This window comes from Rattus norvegicus, chromosome 10 (genome assembly GCF_036323735.1).
Source record: "Rattus norvegicus strain BN/NHsdMcwi chromosome 10, GRCr8, whole genome shotgun sequence".
Classification (NCBI taxonomy): Eukaryota; Metazoa; Chordata; class Mammalia; order Rodentia; family Muridae; genus Rattus; species Rattus norvegicus.
This window is the reverse complement of record NC_086028.1, coordinates 64,220,927-64,241,235: the sequence shown is the minus strand read 5'-3', so window position 1 is coordinate 64,241,235 and position 20,309 is coordinate 64,220,927. Positions and strand designations below refer to the sequence as shown.

Here is a 20,309-nt window from a genome sequence, read left to right as displayed (position 1 = left end):
CGAGCCCTGCAGACACCAGTGTGTGGAGACCACTTGAGCAAACCTATTCCACATGGCCACACTTAAAGATGTCCATTTTCATTGCCCCAGGCTAAATGGTTTACAGAGTTTTATTTTAAAAGTCATTGGAGGGTTGGGGATTTAGCTCAGTGGTAGAGCGCTTGCCTAGGAAGCGCAAGGCCCTGGGTTCGGTCCCCAGCTCCGAAAAAAAGAACCAAAAAAAAAAAAAAAAAGTCATTGGAAAGCCCAGGTATACAGTAAGTGCTTAGTGTTGCTTCTGTGCCACAGAAGCAATGCCTATCCTCCTTTCAGCTCTGCCCCCAAAGTGAGCTCACTGCCCTTATTTACTTGAGCCCCACAGTTAGAAGGATGACCTTCAGGATTCACAGGCTCTGAGGGTGGGTTCCTAGCACTCAGCCCACACTGCTGTCTGGGTGGAAAGGGAAATGTGGCTAAAGTTTCCCCAATAAAGCATTAAGATCTAATCTTACTGCACCCTCGGGCCAGTGAGATGGCTGGTTAGGTAAAGGCGTTTGCCACCAAGCCTGATGGTCTGAGCACTTTGTCATATAAAACAAGCACTCAATAAAAATAAAAAATACATAGATAACAAATGAATGAATGAATGAATGAATACATACATACATACATACATACATACATACATACATACATACATACATACCCTGTCCAGGCTCTGAGTATCTTTCCTGGGGCGCCCTCCCTCTCCTCCTCCTCCTCCTCCTCCTCCTCTTCCTCTTCCTCTTCCTCTTCCTCCTCCTCCTCCTCCCCCCTCCCTCTCTCTGATTTTTATTATGTATACAGCATTCTGCACCCATGTACGCCTGCAGGCCAGAAGAGAGCACCCGATCTCATTATAGTTGGTTATGAGGAATGGAACTCAGGGCCTCTGGAAGAGCGAGTGCACTTGACCTCTGAGCCATCTCTCCCGGTCCCCAGGCTGATCTCTTGATGAATTCCTCTAAAACTGAAGATTGTCTAGGTCTTAGTTACATTACTAATGAGGACGTTGTAAGAGACTGCTTTGGGGCACACACTATACCTGGGCTAGTCATTTATAATAAAACTAGGAGCACTGGTACACACTGGTAAGTATGCTATATAATTCTTTATCTTTTGATAATCTTCTAGATTATTTGTATGTATGTGGGTAGGCGCACCTGAGTCAAGGTGCCTGCAGGGTCAGAGGTGTTGGGTCCTTCTGGAGCTGGAGTTACAGGCAGTTGTAAGCTACCAGATGTGGATTTAACTCTGGTCAATGCTAGAGCAATAGGTGTTCTTAGCTACTGAGCCATGGCTCCAGCCCCATAATAATGTATGTTTTAAATTACTGTTGTTGTTATTATGGTTATCACTGTGTGTGTGCATGATATGTGAACTCTGGTACATGTATGCCATGGTTCTCATGTGGAGATCAGAGGATGGCTCTGTGGAGTTAGTTTTCCCTTTGCTCCTTAACACAGAATCAGGGGATCAAACTCGGGTCATCAGGTTTGTGGCAATACTTGTGCCAGCTCCTAGGAGGTAAGTCTTGCAGGGGCCAATTAAATCTCCTGCTCGATAGGGTGGCTTTGTTTACCATGAGGTCACATTACAGTCCTTAACTAAAGCCCTCAAAAACACCCGAGATGCACGGAGATGCACACAGTCAGGATGAGAAGATGTTCATATTAAAGACCACACCCTGTGAGAAGAGGAAGGCTGGAAGGCTGGCACCGGATATGGCTTCATCTGTGCCTGGCTTCTGGCACTTGGGTAGCCATCACTCTACTTCAGTCTTATGCTAATTTAACACACTTGGGGAGGGTGACTTCTCTACACTGTCACTTCCAAGTCAAACTAATGCTGCCCATAGTTCACCCACTGCAGACAGAGCCCATGCCACTGCTCTCCTCCTCATCCTATCGGGTAGGGGCAGCAATGCAGGGCAGCTCTGACGTCAGACCCACCATTTCCTTAAGAACAAGAAGGAAAGGCCAGGGAAGACAGCTCAGCGCAATGATTAAGACCTGAGTTCAAACCCCCAATGTCCACATAAAAACTGGGCTCACTGGTACACACCTGAAACCTGGGTGGTGTATGTGTGGCAGGAGGGCATGAGTGAGATCCCCAGAATCTGCTGGCTAGCCACTCTCATCAACCAGTGACCTGTAGGTTCAGGGACAGACCCTGTCTCAAAATGTCAAGTAGAAGCAGTAGAGGAGAAACTCAACACAAACCCCTGCCCTCCTTGTGCACATGTATACACAGGTACCTGCATATGTATGTGTCCACACACACATGCACACACACACACACACACACACACACACACACACACACACACACACACACACGACTAGAGAAGACATCTTGGAGAAGGATAAAATAATAGGAATGCATTCATGGGGACTCAGTTTTTCTCCCTCACTTTCAATAAATGAAATAATCCTGTCTCCCAGCCCTTATTTTATCACCCCACAGATACAGGTCGATGCCCTATGTCATAGGGATAACCTGGCCACTGATCTGTATCTTATGAAGTTCTCTGAAACCCCCCTCATAACAAACCTGTGAGCGGCAGCCCCCGGTCCTCAAATCAGTATTAGTTCTTTTTCCTCAGCCCCATTCTGATTATCAACTCTGCCCAAGGCCAGGCGTGGTGGCACAGGGGGCTACTTTACCCCTGTGGTCACTAAAGGTGAGGATTGGTCCCTGGGTTCAGGAGGGTTGGACAGTAATGGAGATGGCGGGCCCTCAGCTTTGCTTTTGCCCTTTGCCTTGCAGTCATCTGGGAGGGCAAACCTGTGGCCCTGGTCATCTCTGAGGAACGATCCTTCCTGGCAAGCAGGTGTCTGATTCACCCAAGTCCTTAGCATTGCTTGACAGCATATGGTGAGGAACAAACCAGACTCACAGACTAGCAGTCAAGAAGGAATAGCAGAGGGCTAGAGAGATGGTTCTGCGGAGAGCACAGCTTGCAGAAGACTCAGGTATGGTTCCCAGCACTTACCTCAGACGGCTCACACTGCCTGTAACTTCAGTTCCAGGGAGCCCAAGGTCCTCCGGCCTCTGAGCGCACCTGCACGCACGTGGCATACACAGAATAAAAGTCCCCTTTTTGGGATGGAGAGATGGCTCAGTGGTTAAGAGCATTGACTGCTCTTCCAGAGGTCCTGAGTTCAATTCCCAGCAACCACATGGTGGCTCACAACCATCTGTAATGAGATCTGATGCCCTCTTCTGGTGTGTCTGAAGACAGCTACAGTGGACTTATATATAATGAATAAATCTTTAAAAAAAAAAAAAACCTCCCTTTTAAAAGAAGAAATAGTAAGAGCCAACAGATGACTCAGCAGATAAAGGCATTTGCCACCAAGCCTGATGACCCGAGTTCAATCTCTGGGACCCACACAGAGGAAGAAGTGAACGATCTCCTGCAAATTGTCCTGACTCGAACATTTATCGTGGCTTGCATATTCTCACATGTGTACACACACAAATACATACATGTAATAAGAGGAAGAAGAAGAACAACAACAACGAGGCAGCAGTGGCAGCAGGAGTAGCAGCAGCGGCAGCAGCAGCAGGCTGCTGTGACACACCTGCATCTAAGTGTCTGGGAGGCAGAGAGAGAAAGTGCTGAAAGTTCAAAAGTTCAAGACCTGCCAGGGTACACAAGGAAATAAAAAGAGGAGGAAGAAAACTCTGAGCTTTCACAACTGGACACACGTGCTTCAGGACTGTCAGCCACCTCTGCATAGACAGAGGTCACATCACCCTGCATAGTACAAGGACACAGGCAGGCGCTAGCTCTTCCTGCTGGCTGAGTGCTGCACAAATACTCAATCCCAGTGTGGCTTCTCTGCATCTTCAGGCTACTTCGCCCACTTGGGCCACTTCTCCCAGGACCTGCTCTCCTCTCCTGTGAGGACACACTGTGGCGCAGAGCCTGGACCTGCTGGTGTCTACCCTGGCTGCTTGCACCTCGGTAGATGTTTCCCCACCGTAAGGATCAGGGCTTCTGCTTTGAGCATGTTGGGAGGGAATGTCAGGTAGAACTGACTGATGGACGCAGCATGGCACAAATAGAGGGCTTGTGGGACTCTGAGAGGGAACAAGACGACCTCACAGCTGAGTCACTGAAGAGGACAAGGAGCTGGGGAAGGGCAGCACGGCGGCTTCCTTGCACGGTCACTGTGCACGAAGCCAGTGTGAGGCATCTCACTGTCACCACACCCGGGCTCACCCAGGAGGCGCCAGTCAGAAGCTGTGTACCCTGGCTGGGATTCAGATCCACAGCTGCCTGGTTCTCAAGCCTGTTCTTTTTCTCCTATACAGGTGGTCATCTGAGGGGACATCCCTTCTGGGGCTCAGAGGTCGGTAACGGGACCTCCAGAATAAATTAATTGCCTTCAGAGCAAAGTAAAAGAACAGATAGGCAAAAATTAGAAACACAGAGAAGAAGCAAAAAAACACCAAATTCTCCCCAAATTGTGTATCGTTTCTGTCTGGAAAAGCAGACATAAAAGATGCTGGGGACATGGCTGCAATGATGAGAAACCACCTGACCAAATGTCAGCTATGATTTCTGCTTTCAGTCAACAAGATCAAAGACTACTCCAGAACTGATGCTGCTCTGTAGTTCCAAAAGCAGAGAGGTCTCTCAGTCCCACGTGTCTCCGGGGCGGCTGTGCTCTCGCTGTGAGCTCCAGGTACTCAGTTTTGTTTCTTATACTGCAAGACAGAGATGAGACACAGGTGAGGGAAGCCAGCGGAGGAGGCTCTGTAGTGTTGCACAGGTCTCGCCATGCCCGCAAGGGTTTCTGGGAGGTGGTGAGACTCCATCGGGAGGCCCCTCACTGTCTCGTCTTGAGTTGGTTGGTGCCTAGACCCTTCTTGCTTGCTGGGAAAGCTGAGGGGCTCATGGGAGGAGGACTGGGAGGCTGAGGGTGCTGGGACTGAGCATAGAGCTCACCACGGCTGGTCCGTATTCTGAATCGTGTTTGTGGGAGAAAAGTCCCAGGCAGAGGAGACCCTCAGAAGTTGAGGGTCCCCAGCCAATCACCGAGGTTTTCCTTTTTCTGTTTTTTGATTTTTTTCTGTCAGGGATAAACTCCCAGGGCTTCTGCACTAGGCAAGCAATCTACCACTGAGGTCAATGCCCTGTCAAAGTCTGATTTTTACAAGGTGGATTTTAAACCCTATATCTGGAGCATCTGAGTTAGGAGGACGAGGATCTGGGGGTTCACTCCAGTTCTGCCTTTTCCCACCTACAATCTAGGTGTTGGTCCTAGACAGCATCCTAGTCTTGGTCAACTTCACACAAACTCGAGTCACTGGAGGCAAACTCAGCTTAGGAAGTGCTTCTACCGGATTGGCTGTCTGTGAGGCATTTTCTAAGGATTTGTTTATTTTTGTTTATATGAGTACACTGTCCCTGTCTTCAGACACACCAGAAGAGGGCATCGGATCCCAATGCAGATGGTTGTGAGCCACCATGTGGTTGCTGGGAATTGAACTCAGGACCTCTGGAAGAGCAACCAGTGCTCTTAACCATTGAGCCATCTCTCCAGTCCGGCATTTTCTTAATAAATGGTTGATACAGGAGGGCCCCAGCCTACTGCGGGTGGTGCCACTGCCAGGCAGGTGGTCCAGGGGTGAATTAGGTAGCTGTGGAAGCCACAGGAACCAAGCCAGTTAGCAGGCTTCCTCAGCGGTCTGCTCCAGTTCCTGCTTTGGAGATGGACTGTAGTCTTTAAGCCAAATAAACCCTTTCCTGCCCCAGGGAGCTTTCTGTCAGTGTTTTAATCACAGTAACAGAGAACAAACTAAGACACCACCTCCAAGACAGCCTCCCTCCAAGCCAAATACCGCTATGCCATGCCGGACAGTAGAGCTGTCCTTTCAGGGAAACACAATAGTCCCTGTGCCTGAGTCAGCTCGCTCAGCACTGACTGGCAGTGACTGGCCTTTCAGGATTAACGGTGACCCTCTCACCTTGCTGGGGGGGGGGGGGGGGGGGAAGCAACCATAAGAGATTATCTTCCTACCTGGGAGGAGAGCAGGCACCTCCGTTTTCAACCGTGATGCGCAAGCGCCCTCTACCGGCTGAGGGGGGTTACAGACTTGCCATTCCAGGGCACAGGCCGCGGCCAGAGCTAAGCAAAGCGCTTACCTTGTTCATGATCCAGTCGGCATCTTCAATGGCTCTTCTAATAATCTGCTGGATTCTCTCGGGGTTGTCTTCGTCTGAGTGAACTTGGAAACTCTGTAAGATTCAGCATAAAAGGTCACAGCCAGGTGAAATTCAGAGCTTCAGAGCCCAGTCCCAAGAGACTGTGGGGTGCTATTCATCTCTTAACTCTGCTGAGGTGTGCTCATCCGGCACAGCCTGCACTTCAACTGCGGCGTTTGAGCCCTAGTCTGTTTGATAGCAGAACTGGCTGTGCAGCCAGCAGGGACGATGAAAAGGAGACCCAGCCACCGGGCACACGGGTTATTTGGCAGTGATCGGGGCCAGGGGGAACCACAATCTTTGGGTTTGATTTGCTCAGCACAGGAATCTACATTCATCAAAGTCTGCTGGGGAGGCATTGGCCTCGCTGCCACCAGGTGCTGGTGCTGGGGAAGCAATGGGGAAGGGAGGGAAGGCATAGGGGTAAAATCCTGGGGAAATCCAGCAGGGCTTCTGACCAGTGACCTGAGATTTGAATTCATTTGTGTGAACCTCAGGATTCTTCCAAAAGATTGGAGTCTTCCCTCCCTTATCTGTGCTCCCAAACCCACATTCACTCTCCTACTCATCCCAGGAGCTTACTCCATGCCTGTCCAGGAAGTCTCCCCTCACTGCCCCAAAGATAATTACTGCCCTCTATTCCCTCAGCCCTCTATTGCTACCACTGTTTCTCTCTTACTTTTTGAGTCAGGATCTCACTATATAGCCTTGGCTAGCCTGAAACTCAATATGTAGACCTGGCTGGCCTTGAACTCAGAGAGATCCACCTACTTCTGCCTCTTGAGTGCTGGGATTAAAGATGTGTGCCACCACAACATAGGTGTATGAAATGTATTTTTTAGCTCTTTATTTGGAAATCATTTCCCTTTTTTTTTTCTTTTTTTTTTCTTTTTTTTCGGAGCTGGGGACTGAACCCAGGGCCTTGCACTTGCTAGGCAAGCGCTCTACCACTGAGCTAAATCCCCAACCCATCATTTCCTTTTTTAAAGATTCATTTATTATGTATACAGCAATTTGCCTGCATGTATGCCTGCATGCCAGAAGAAACCACCACATCCCATTATAGATGGTTATGAGTCATCATGGAGTTGCTGGGAAATTGAACTCAGGACTTCTGGAAGAGCAGACGGTGCCCTTAACCTCTGAGCCATCTCTCCAGCTCCGGAAATCACTTCTTATAACACTGTTAAATTTGTATGATTTTGTTTGTGATGTGGTGTTTCTCCTGTGTGTATGCCTGTGCAGTATACGGGTGGCTAAAGAATAGAACCTGGATCCTCTGGAAGAGCTGTAGTGCTCTTAACCTCTGAGCCGTCTCCTCAGCCCCGGAAGTGGTTTCTTATAGAAAGGTAGTATAGGGTGTACAGGACTCACGACGGTTGTTAACCCTTGGTCTTGCTGGGTTTATCATCTGCTCTAAAGAATCTTCTAAAGTAAGTTACAGGCACTATGCCTTGTTCCCTAAAACCCTCACTGTGTGCTTCCTGACAAAGGGACCCTCTGATGTAACCACAGCAACCAAAACTCAGACAAATCACCATCGATTCAACCGTTACCTAATCCACAGCTTAGGATCCAGGTCAAGCCTTCCACTTGCGACATCATTGTAGTCTCTGTTAATCTAGGCTGCTTTCCCTTGTGGTGGTCCATAAAACTCTGTTCTGTTTCTATTTATTTATTGTTTTTATGATAGGTCCTCTTTCTGGGACCTGGGGTACTTAATCCTCTTGTCTCTGCCTCCCCAGTGCGGGATTCTAAGTGCAGGCCGCCAAACTGGCCTTCCTGGGTGCTGAACTCTGGTCCTCATGTTGTATGGCAAGCATTTTATCAACTGATTTCTCTCTCCTGTGTCTACCCAGTCTGCTTTAATCTCCTTGGAGTGGTGTCATTCAGGCCCTAGCGCAGCGCTGAGATGCCAATGGATACAGCCTCTGTGCTGCCATAGACAGAAGCCAGAGGCCAGCCGCCCACATTGGCAGTGCTCCCTGGCACCCGTGGCTCCGGCCCCGGCACACACCTCGCCCAGACTTGCTCGCACCTGCCTGACGGCGTGCTTGTAGTGCTCCTGGATGCCCTTGGTTGGCAGCTGCCGGCAGCAACGCAGTAAGTAACGGTACAGCTGCAACGGCGTCTGGACCAGCTCCGCCCCCCGCAGAGGGGCCATGTGCGAGCCCCAGCCCTGAAAAACACAAAACACCACGTTCTTACCTGTCGGCACAGAGGCTAGGCCCCCTTGAGGCCCAACCCCTGAAGCTTACACCCTGAGCTGGGGCCAGCCTTAGCATGCAGCAGGCCCGTGAGGACCTAATGCAAGTATAGAAGGAAATGAGCCACCTCAGCCCGGAGCCTTGCTAAAGCTCAGCTTTGGGTGCCAGGTGAATCGAGGAAATGAGCAGAAAACCCCAGGTGGCAACCGCCAAGGCAGGGACATGCTAGTGAGGGCAACAGGCAAGAGGGCAGGAAGCCTGAGTTTCCAAAGCACTGGCAAGACCAAGGCTCCTGTACGAAACAGTGTTGGGCCCTAGTCACATAGATGCATGTTAATGAGATACTCAGCAGGTCAGAATGCACATAGTGGTTCCCATGAAGAAGCAGCTACAGATGAAGTGACCAAAGGGAGCCAGGACTGGGGGTGTGACTTCATGTTACTGAGTCATTAGTAACAACGAGCATAATATTCATTTAACATACAAAGTGATGCAAACATACGAAAACTAAGCACAGAGAGGTAAGGTAACTTGCCCGAACTCACACAGCTGACAAAAGGTCTGTCTGAGATTTAAACCTTGGCATTCTGGCTCCAGCGTTCAGTAATAAAAGAAAGGGGGCCTGCAGCCTTCTGTGAATTTCAGGCCAGCCAAGACTATACAGTGACACACTGCCTTAAAAATAATTTTTGTTTGTTTGTTTTAGGGCCTAGAAAGATGGTTCTGCAGTTAAGAATACTTGCTGTTCTTCCAGAGGACTGGGGTTCAGTTCCCAGCACCCACATGGCTGCTTACACTGTCTGTTACTTCTGTTACATCCAGGATCTGATGCCTCTTCTGGCCTCCAGAGACACCAAACATACACAAGGTACACACACATACATGCACACACGTTCATGCATTCTCACATACAAACGTTCCTGCACACACACAAGTTCGTGCACACACATGTCCGTGCACATACACGCGCGCATGCGCGCACACACACAAAAGCAAAAACACTCATGCCCATTAACATAAAACATAATTAAACTCTTTTAAATATTAGGGGGAAAAGATGCTATTAACATACGAGTATCCACAGGGAGCCATTTGGCAAGTTTCCCACGCCCACCTCTGCAGGAATCACCACAATGAGGAGCAAGCCCACCCACCCAAAATTACCTCTGCCCTCCCGCCAGCTCCTCACTTCCCAGCCACCAGCAGTTTCCCATCCCAGGCCCCTTCCCGTGTTCCCAATGGAATGGTCTGCCATGCCTCCTTTTGTGTCTAAGGAATCCATTTATCTATCTTCTGTGTCTCTGTCTGTCTATCTATTTTGGTTTTTCAAGACAGGGTTCTTTGTAGGCCTGGCTGTCCTGGAACTGACTCTGTAGACTAGGCGGGCCTCGAACTCAGAGATTTGCCTGTGTCTGTTTCCTTTCCTCAGTGCTGAGGCTGAAGGCACCCACCACCACCTGGCTTCCATATTTTGAAATTTTGAATCTGTTTTTCAGCTATTACATAAATCGTAAGAATTATGGACATTTATGGAGTACCATGCGATATTTCAAAATATGTTTCCATTGTGTTTTTGTTTTTTTAAGAGATTATTTTCTTTAATTATAACATGAATGTATCTGTGGTATGCACACGTGAGTACTGGTGCCCAAAGAGGCCAGAAGCATCAGGTTCCCTGGAGCTGGAGTTCCAGGCAATTGTGAGCCAGCTGATAAGGATTCTAGAAACTCAACTCAGGTCCTCTGGAAGAGTAATGTGAGCTCTTAACCACTCCATCGTGTGTGTGTGTGTGTGTGTGTGTGTACATGTGTGTGGACATGTGTATGGACATGTGTATAGACGCACATGCACACGCGCACCCTCAAAGTTAGAGGACAACTTGCAGGAGTCAGTGCTCTTTCCATGAGGTGAGCTTGAGTTTTGAACTTGGGTCATCAGGCTTAGAAGCAGGCACCTCCCTTTACCTGATAGAGCCATTTCATTTTGTGGCCCAGCTTTGTCTATGGGTGTTTCTAAATGGTAGGCTCTAAAATACAAAGATTTGTTAGCCTTCCATTTAGTGCCTGCAGCGCTGATCTTGCCCGGGTGCCTGCTGTTCCAAAGGCTCTTGCCTGAGCTGTGTCACAGCACCCTGTCTGGTACCCAATGTCAGTCTATTCTCTTCCACTCTTGATACCGAGTGAGCTCTGACCCACTGTTCTGGATGCATCCATGTCAACCCTGGGAATATTCAACAGAATCTCCAGCTCTCTACAGCTCTGCATGGCGGTGGCTCCCTTCCCAGCCCTTCAGTGGAAGCCCTTTCTCACTGCCCACACCCCACGCTCCGTGGGAGTGAATCACTCTGCTGCCATGCAGGGAGCTCTCACAACTGAGCTGAGCCCAAGACTCAGCACTGTGCCGGCCCCCAGCAAGCTTCCCACTGGCTGATCGATCCTGTTATCTCCTCACTAGGGGCTTCCTGTCTAGGGGGTAGAGGCTTCTTGTGTGCCAGATGGGAAAACTCAAAGGGACTGAGTGACTGGAGTTAGCTTTAGAGTTGCAAAGGCTGCGGAGAACATCATCAGGAGAGCTAGACACTAGAAGTGTGGAACACCCCTGCACTAACATGGGAACTGTGATAGGCTGGGGTCAGAGGCACCAACATTCTATTTCAAGAATATGTTTTCTTTTCGGAGCAGTACACGCTTATCTCCACAGCTGAATTAGCCTGTGCCTCATGGTTCTTCTGGCTTTTGCTCTGACACTGAAGCTGACCAGCAAATGTCCACCCCCATCTAGGTAGAACACTTGCCCAGCATTCAGGAAGTTCTGGACTCGATCTCTAACACTGCAAACAGAAAGCATGCTGGTGCAGGCCTGATACCCCAACACTAGGGAAATGGCAACAGCAAGATCACAGGGTCATCCTTGGCTATGTATGCAGTGGGACAGCCTGGGTTACATGTCTCAAAAAACAAACCAAAACGAAAACCACTTCTATGACCCATTTCAATGGTTCCAGCTGTAAGGAAATCTGAACAGGACAGAGCTCTTCAAGTCCCTGCTCTCACCAGTCTGACTGGCCCTGCTTTAGCCTAGCCGTCTGAGGGGAACTCCAGAAGCCGTGATGGGCAGGACCCTGAAGGGCAACCACAGAGGACACACTACAGTCCCAACAAGACAGGCGGCTCCCCTGACAGGCCTCCCCAGACTATATAAAGTGCTAATCAAATATTGTAAAATGCTAGTCCCGAACAGATGGTTACCATCTGCAGTCCTCAAACTTAACATTTGGAAAGAGCACAAGTTTGCCTCACTGCTTTAAAACCCAAGCAATACTTAGTAACCAACCCAGCAAGTATGGGCGGAGGATTATTTTCAGCTCAATTCTATTACTTAGTCATTCTCAGTAATAACCAGTAGAGAATACGTGTGTGGGTCTACTGAGAGGAGCTGAACTAAAAGATGTTTTAATTTAATTTAAAGTGTGGGTTTACTATTATTCAGGGGGGGTCATGAACCTCCCAGCGCCATTACCAAAACTATAGTCAAACCCCTGACCCTGGGAAATACTCTTATTCTGCCCTTTGGACTTGACCTCGGACCCAACCTCAGCTATGCCCCGTGATAGCACCATCTTCCAGGCAGCCATGCTAAGATCGCCCCTCGAAGCCCAACCTGTCCCCTTCCTTCTATCCCCAAGCCATCGGCTTTGAAATCCTGTCAAATTCTACCTCTCTGTGCCGCTTAGGTTCACAGCTCCTTCTAGAGCAGATTCCTCCTGTCTCACCTGGCACAGTCTAGGGCTGCCTCCCTGCCTTTCGTCCATTTCCCTGTCTGCTCTTCACCACACAGCCCAAGAGGACCCAAACACAGATTTCAGGGCACCCAGTCCCCTCCAAAGCTCCCTAACAACCGTTCCCACACCTTGTCACTCTGCTGGGATTTGAACTCAGCAACTTTTCTCAAAATGTGGACTAGCTCCTTTATTTTAAGCAGTCTATGAAGGGACATCTTTTCATCATAATGACCTTATATTTTCTTACATAAGTAATAAGAAAAAAATCCCAATTCCACAGGTATTATGTTTAAAACCTTTTTGGTTTTGTTGTTACTGCTTTTAAAGAATGGGTGCAGAGATGCACCAAGGAAATAAAGTTGCAATCAAAATGAAGAATTGGCAGAAACGGTGCCCATGGCACTGAGCAGGGAAGGTGCCAGCTATAGAATACACCCAGGTTCCTTTCCATGGCCCAGGGGGTCCTGTGTCTGAATCACCCACCCCTAAGCAGAGTGGGGCAGTCTGTGGCAGCTGTGTCCAGGGTAACAGGCGACCGAAGGCTTAACATGGAACAGATGTATTAGTCAGGAACCTCCTAGAAGCAGAACACATAGGAAGTGAGTGTGTTTGTCAGTGTGTGTGTATCAGTGTGGGGTGTGAGTATGTGTAGGGTGTGTGTCAATGTGGGGTGTGTGTATGTGTTGGGTTTATGAGTGTGTGTGTAGAGGGGGTAAATGTGTGTAGTGTGGAGTATATTTGTGGCTGGTGTGTGTGTGTGTGTGTGTGTGTGTGTGTGTGTGTGTGTTTACAAGGAATTTGTCATGTAATTCTGTGAGCTGGCAGGTCCAAACCCTGCAAAGTCAAAATGTCCTGACTCTAACCCTAAGACATAAAGTTGCCAGGAGGGTTGGAAAGATTGTTCAGTGGTTAAGAGCACTAACTTCTCTTCTAGAGGTCCTGAGTTCAATTCCCCAGCAATCACATGGTGGCTCACAACCATCTGGTGCCCTCTTCTGGTGTGTCTGAAGACAACTACAGTGTATTCATGTAAATAAAAATAAATTTAAAAAAAAAAAAAAGACAGAAAGTTGCCAGGAAACAGCAAAGAATCCCAGCCCCAGTTCAAAGGGCTTCAAGAGAATTCCTATGTAGGAAAGGCTCAGACTGATCATTCTAGCCCCAAAACAGTGTAACTTGTAAGCATCTAGCACCCTCCAGACAGGAGAGGCAGTAGCAGTACCACTCCTGCCTGCCCCCAGGACTGATTAAGCTGTATGGCAGGTGAATCTCTCCACATCTTCTGGCCCACATTTCCTGGTGCTCTCTAAGTGTAAATCTGCCACAGACACAGGTAGAGCAGGTAGACAGGAATTGGTTCCAATGCTCAGGAGGAAGCTGTGGTAACCTCAGAAAGGCCTTGTCACCCTGTTTCACTCTAGCCCTGACTTCCAGCTCAGGCCCTCACCTGGATTAAAGGAAGGGCATCAACCTGTGTGCAAGGAAGGCCTGGCAGCCATTCTCCGAGGGTGGTTACAGTGCTTCATCAACCAACCCCTCAACCAAAACCTTTCTACAGCTGCGCACCAGCTGACACTGTCCCGTCTGTATGAACCTTCCAATGCCGTTGGGAATCCCATGTGGCTATGTAGTGTTTGCTCATGCTCAGATGATGCGGGTACAGCCGTTACACGTATTAAAAGGAGATATCTGCTGGGTGGTGGGGCTCATGCCTTTAATCCCAGCACTTAAAAGGCAAAGGCAGGTAGATCTTTGAGTTCAAGGCCAGCCTGGTCTACAGAGCAAGTTCCAGGACAGCCAAGGCTACACAGAGAAACCCTGTCTTGAAAAACTGAGAGGGGTGTGTGTGTGTGTGTGTGTGTGTGTTTTCTAGGCTCTACAACTATTTCCAAACAGTTCAACAAAAGCCAATCCACAGACAGAAGGGACAAACTAAGAAGCACAAGAAAAGTTAAGAGTGTTTCTACTCATAGTCTGAGCTCTATCCTGATCACCTGGCTGGCGATCCATCGCTCAAAGCGGACTGACTCCCTCAGTTCCTCTGTCATCCCCCTTCCAGCACAGAAATGGAAGACATTACCATCTCCCACACCCCACTCCGAGCTTCTCATCCTCCCCACTCCCCCTCATCCCGCCTCCCTCCCCTCCACGCTCAGGTACACCGAGAGTGTGAGAGTGTGAGAAACAGCGGATTGATTGTGTTCGGACCAGTTCCATGAACAATGACCCTGTCAACTCCCCTGACCTGAGAATTCAAGGAATGCAGCCCAGACTGCATTCTCTGCTCAGACCTTCGTGACCCTGCATCCACTTCAAAGTACCTTTCTCCATAAACTATTATTAAGTTGGCGTCCCCATCTTGTACTATCTAATACAGAGTCCCAGTTGGCCACACAATCTCTTCGATGCCTGACTTATTTAAGTCATCTCTCTTTAATGAAAGCACAGAAACAATCACACACCAAGACAAAGAGAATTGGTCTGGACTATCCTTAGCATAGTTCATCCATGTAACTAACATCTTCCCAAGCATCTGAGTGTACAGGGTCTGGGGACCACTAAGAAGACCAACACCTTATTTATCCAGAATCTTCTACAAAGCTGATGTCATATTTGATCACCTCATCACCCAGAGGCTAATTAGTTCATTATGACAGCTTTTCACATATTACCTCATTAAACAAAATATTATAGAAGGTATTGTTGGCCCCATTTTAGATAAAGAAAGCAAGGCTCAGAGAAGCTTTGATTTGTCAGTGGCCAAATAGCTGTGGACAGTTAGGCAGGGAACTAACCATAAGTCTCTTTGATTCAGAAGCTCACAATCTTACTTGCATCCCTGACATCTGCTAAACGGGTATATCTAAGAATGCTAAGGTTGGGACAGGGGTGTAACCCAGTGTTAAGAGCAACTCCCAAACATGTGTGAATCCCTGAATTAAGTTCCCAGAACTAAAACAAAATACCCCATCCAAAAAGAACTCTCCTGGGCCTATGCAAAAACAGCCTCAGTCACTGATAAGCTTACTTGACCATTATTCACAACTTAGCCACAAATCTTTGTTCCAGACCTTTCAGAAATACAATGGCATTGTAGCACTCTCTCAAACATAGATGGAAAAGAAATCAGACTAATGTCAATTACACACACACACACACACACACACACACAATCTTACAGAGATAGGATGACTTAGACACAGGCCTTACAATCTGAGTTCAAGCACCTGGATCCCACAAGGTGGCAGGAGAGTACCAATTCCCAAAAGTTGTCCTCTGACATCCACACCTGACAACGCACACTCATTACACCCACTCACAAAACTGAATGGGTCTGGTGACAGCTCCCTGAAAAAGCACTCAGGAGGTAGAAACAGGAAGCCTGGGAGTTCAAGGTTCAGTCTAAGCTACATAACAAGGTCAGCCTGGGCTATCCAGGATCCTGTCTCAAAACTGAAACAAAATGGACGTACAAAATTTAAAGAACATGACCTATTGGGGGGTGAGGGAGGCTAAAGGGAACTTCCTGGGTGCCAGGTGACATGGCTGGCACGGTGCTAAGAAAGAACTCAGTGACAGGTAAGCTCAATGCTCTCACCACTCACCTGTGTCCTAACATGGGTCACCTAAAAATAATTGGAAAAAGACTCATACATTTAAAAAAGTAATGGAACTGCAGAAAATAACCCGAAAATTACACCCAATTGAGTGCTGATAAAAGCTAAATTTAAGCCTGCACCAGCCATTTTTTAAATATGCAATTAATCTTCATGATGGAGAAAGTTGAAAATAGGAATGGTTTGCTCCCTGCCCCCGCCCACCCTAGGGCTCCATCTGGCATATTTATGTTCTTCCAACAATCCTGCCTCCCCTCGTCCCTCTCCCACATAGCCAAGGTCAGCCCAGCCTCCCTACATTCCTACTGGCACACCCTTCAGTCCCAGCTTTGCGTCCACCCCTGTGGGAGGTGAGGATGCTGGAAATGAATCCTGGGGCTTGACCGTGCCTGACAACCTTTTTACCACTGGGCTGTTCCTAGCTCCCGATGAGCAGCTAAACTAATCAGTCTCTTCCTGGCCAATTCCCACGTGCCACCCAAGGATATTTCACACTTTATCCTTCTCTTTCTTTGGCCCCTATTATCTTATACCCAGAAGACAGGTATGTAATAGTAAGGACTTCAAATGAGTCCCAGGGGGCATCACTGGGTGCATAGAAAGATAAAATCTGATCCAGGCAGACCTCGGAAAATTATTCTGTAATAAAGAGAATGAAGCGCTTACATATGCTACCACGTGTGAGCCTTTAAGGAGGCATGTAAGACGCAGGAAATAACCAGAGCTACATATGATTAGTTCTATTTCTGTGAAATGTTCAGAACTAACAACATCTATGGAAAGCGGCTAAGTGATTGCCTAGTGCAGAGAAAAGGGAAGACACTGGAGAGGAGTGTTGCCAGCTAATGGAGATGGTTCTCTTTGAAGGTAAATGTCCTAAAATAGACAGTGGCGGTGGATGCACACCTGCGCACGCACATTCTAAAGGTTATTAAACGTGTGCAATTTAGCACTGGCCGGGAATCCCAGTATTTCTGGGAGGTTGAGGCAGGAGGATTAAGAGTTCAAGGTCGGGGCTGGAGAGTTGGCTCAGCGGTTAAGAGCACTGACTGCTCTTCCAAAGGTCCTGAGTTCAATTCCCAGCAACCACATGGTGGCTCACAACCATCTATAATGAGATCTGGGGTCATCTTCTGGCCTGCAGGCACACATGCAGACAGAAAGCTGTATGGATGTACATAATAAATAAATAAATATTTTTTTTAAAAAAAGAGTTCAAGGTCAGATTGGGTTATATATTGCAAAGACCAAAATTATTCCAGTAACAGGATGTTCCTGCACGTCTCCTCTTTGAAAACCATAGAACTGAGGCTGCCCCGGCCGAGTGCAGATGCCAGCAGCACATGGCGGAGACCTAGTTCCCGGCGTCCTCCGACACCGCATCCCGGCCTCCCACGCTCCTCCGCGGCACTGCAACTATGGCTGCGACAGGTGTCGCCGGCTCTCGGGGAAAGCCTGGAGCGCCCGCAGATCGCCCCCAGGGCTTCCACCGATCCCAGCACTGCAGGAAGCCTCGGTAATCCCCAGCCCGCCCCCGCCGCCCCCCTTGTCTCCGCCCAAGGGCCCGCGCAGCGTGGCTCACCCGCCTTCCCGGCGGACGCCAACTCGAGACACCGCGAGCGACACGATTGCGCCTGCGCGGCGGAAGCAAGCGCAGCCCCGCCCCCGCCCGGTACCGGAGCGCCCTCTGTGGGCCACCCGAGGGACTCGGGGTCCTACTGAGTGCGGGCTTCCTAAATCCGACCCCACCCTGTTGGCTAGACCTGTGCACAGCCTGCTTTCCCTTGTCTTCCTTACTACCTTGGATACAAGCTCTAATGGCAAGCTCTTCCTCATATTCCCACGAATGGATAGAATATTAGGGGTGCCCTAAAGCACCCTGTGTAAAGGCGTCTTGAAGGACGTGTCCTTCCTGTTGTCATGTTGATGACAGGAATTATGTTTGGAAGGGAGTCTTCATTTTGAGTCACTTCATCAAATTATAGTCCCACAACACCTGTCAGAAGAATACATACGACAGTAATAGGCATGCTTCCTTTCAGACTCTGCTATAATTATAATCGAGGGAAAGAATACAGAATCTTAACTTGCAGCTACTGCCAGGATCATTCTTTGAAAATGAAATAATGCTGTTTCATTAAACGGGCTCTCCCAACTCGCGCGTGTTTAAAGTCAGAATGCTTCTCTGAATTGATTTAAATACAAGTTTTATATCCTGAAAGAAATAAAGACGAGTCTTTTTTCAGGAGACAAACGCCCTGTTCAATGAAGCTTCCAGCTTCTCTGGGACGCTGTCTGAAAGGCAGCAAGGGTACCGGTGGATAACATTGCTTCTCTTTATCTCTCTTCTCCGGGGTTTTTTAAATCTACCTGTAATGAAAAGCTGGTTTCCTTACACACACTCCTCCTGTAGTTGCTTTAACAAGACAATTTCTTTTATTTTGTTTCTTCATTTTTAAAAAGAAAACATTGTGTCCAGCAGCACTCAGAAATCTATTTTTCTTCCTCTTAGGAAGGAGGGGCTATTTCTTAACAGAACTTTTTCCTTTCCCTGATTCTTCTAGAACCCCACCGTCTGTCCCCACAACCATACACACAAAGCATCCCCCTTCCTCCTCCTTAGCTAACACACTACCCTGTCTTCAAATCTGTGTGGGAGGACTCTTCCTCTGGAATACCCAAGTAATTACCTTCATTTATTTTCAATATGTAGACTTGGACCAAATATATCTGAAAGATCCAATTGCACCCTCATAAATCAGCCTTCTTATTTACCCATGCATAATCACGGCATGTCATTAGTGCAGATCCAATCAATAAATCATTACACTTTTAGAGCCCTTACTAGGAGCAACCTGCTGGGACGCCAATCCACTCTCTCATTCAACATTAAGATCCTTTCATATTTTTAAGAAATTTCAGTCTGTTCTCTCAGCCCCACTCTTTTGTTCCTAGATCTCTGTGTTCCTGCTTCAGAAGCCTCATTCTAATACCTAGATCATAAAATATTCAAGAAGCAAGCTGTTAGCTTTACCTCCAAAAGGCTCCACCTTCCCTTGTCCTTGTGTTACTCCTGTCTTTACAGAGATACAACATTTATCTTTCTCAGAAAACTCTTGGTCAACAACTAGGCAGCACAAAACAAGAACAGAAAAGGAAAAAACCATTTGCCTGAGGGAGAGATGTGCATAACAACTTCCTTTCTTTTACCGAGTCACACTGATAACCTGGATTTAAGAATAATCCAAACCAGGTGTGGAAGTGCACACCTTTAATCCCAACACTCCGGAGGCAGAGGCAGGTGGATCTCTGTGAGTTCAAGGCCAGTCTGCTCTACAAATCGAGTTTCAGGACAGCTAAGTCTGTTACACAAAGAAACAGGGCTGTTTTGTCTTAGGAAAACACAAACAAAACCAAAAAAAAAAAAAAAGGAAGAAAGAGAAAGAAAACCAAAAGCAAAAACAAATAATCAAGAGTGATTCTTATTAACCTTACAGAAACTTTAGATTCCGTTTCTTTTTTTTTTTTAAGATTTATTTATCTTATGTATATGAGTACACTGTAGCTGTCCTCGGACACACCAGAAGAGGGCATCAGATCCCATTACAGATGGTTGCGAGCCACCATGTGGTTGCTGGGAATTGAACTCAGGACCTCTGGAAGAGCAGTCAGTGCTCTTAACCACTGAGCCATCTCTCCAGCCCTAGATTTCATTTCTGTAGTAAAACTAAAAAAATTCTTACCAGTCCAAGTATTCACTGACATGACACCAGGTCCACACTCTAATGAAAACCCAGCTATTCTTATTCTGTCATTTGCTTCTAGCCTGAAATTTCAGCAGCTGGGCGCCCTTGCATGTATTTACAGATCAATGGAATTCAAAAAAACCCTTTGCTTAAGAAATTTATCGCTCAAGAGTTGGCCACGGAGGAGATTCCTCCTCACTGGGGAATTTACCAGCTTCCCTCAGAACTACACGGCCATGCTCTACCAGCTTCCCTCAGAACCACACGGCCATGTTCTCTTGCTTTCTGAACTCATGTCATGTAGCCTGACAGGGGCAACTTTGGAACCCCTCTGTAGAGAAAGAGGCAAGAAATTCTGATGCTTTCAGTTTAAAACAACCTCCAGATTTTTAAAATTGCATGTATTTGCTTACCGTTATGTGTACGTGCTGTGGGGTGTGTGTGTGTGTGTGTAGGTCAGAGGTAAAAACCTGAGGAGTGGGTCCAGGGAAATGAACTCGGGCTGACAGGCTTGACAGCAAGTGCCTGTTCTACTCACCGAGCCAGCTCCTAGCCCCATTTCTACATTTCAAAGAGAAGTGATGCATTTGCATGCTTTGATTATATCGGGTTATTGTCTCAAATGTTGACCATGTAAATAATTCAAATTAATTCATAAATATACAATGGATGTGATAAGCATGATAAGATACTTTGAAGAAAATGTTTAGGCCCCTGGAT

At 47.7% G+C, this 20,309-nt stretch overlaps 2 protein-coding genes across 3 annotated transcripts; one reads left to right on the top strand and one right to left on the bottom strand.

The window, feature by feature from the left end:
* Positions 1-3,444: 3,444 nt before the first annotated feature.
* On the bottom strand, positions 3,445-17,504 carry Lyrm9 (LYR motif containing 9). 2 transcript variants are annotated; one of them, XM_008768097.4, is made up of 4 exons: positions 17,426-17,504; positions 8,256-8,417; positions 6,179-6,271; positions 3,445-4,737 (listed from the first exon to the last, which is right to left on the bottom strand). In XM_008768097.4, exons 2-4 carry the CDS (start codon positions 8,400-8,402, stop codon positions 4,720-4,722), a joined length of 258 nt encoding a protein of 85 aa, XP_008766319.1. In that variant the 5' UTR covers positions 8,403-8,417; positions 17,426-17,504; the 3' UTR covers positions 3,445-4,719. The 2 variants fall into 2 exon arrangements, with proteins under 2 accessions (XP_008766319.1, NP_001166942.1); NM_001173471.1 differs by having other exon boundaries at positions 8,277-8,417; positions 17,426-17,473.
* Lyrm9l1 (LYR motif containing 9 like 1) lies at positions 15,762-18,446 on the top strand. The gene is made up of 2 exons (XM_039087352.1): positions 15,762-16,710; positions 17,147-18,446. The coding sequence occupies exons 1-2, from the start codon at positions 16,689-16,691 to the stop codon at positions 17,563-17,565; spliced, it is 441 nt and encodes a 146-aa protein (XP_038943280.1). The 5' UTR covers positions 15,762-16,688; the 3' UTR covers positions 17,566-18,446.
* The last annotated feature ends 1,863 nt before the right edge of the window (positions 18,447-20,309 follow it).

Bases quoted from the DNA above. Each gene is read 5' to 3' on its own strand.
- Lyrm9l1 (XM_039087352.1), top strand. From the start codon at position 16,689: ATGGAGATGGTTCTCTTTGAAG. The intron at 16,711-17,146 runs GTAAATGTCCTA...TGAAAACCATAG, and splicing joins GGAGATGGTTCTCTTTGAAG to AACTGAGGCTGCCCCGGCCG.
- Lyrm9 (XM_008768097.4), bottom strand. From the start codon at position 8,402: ATGGCCCCTCTGCGGGGGGCGGAGCTGGTCCAGACGCCGTTGCAGCTG. The intron at 6,272-8,255 runs GTGTGTGCCGGG...TGAATCTTACAG, and splicing joins TGCGAGCAAGTCTGGGCGAG to AGTTTCCAAGTTCACTCAGA.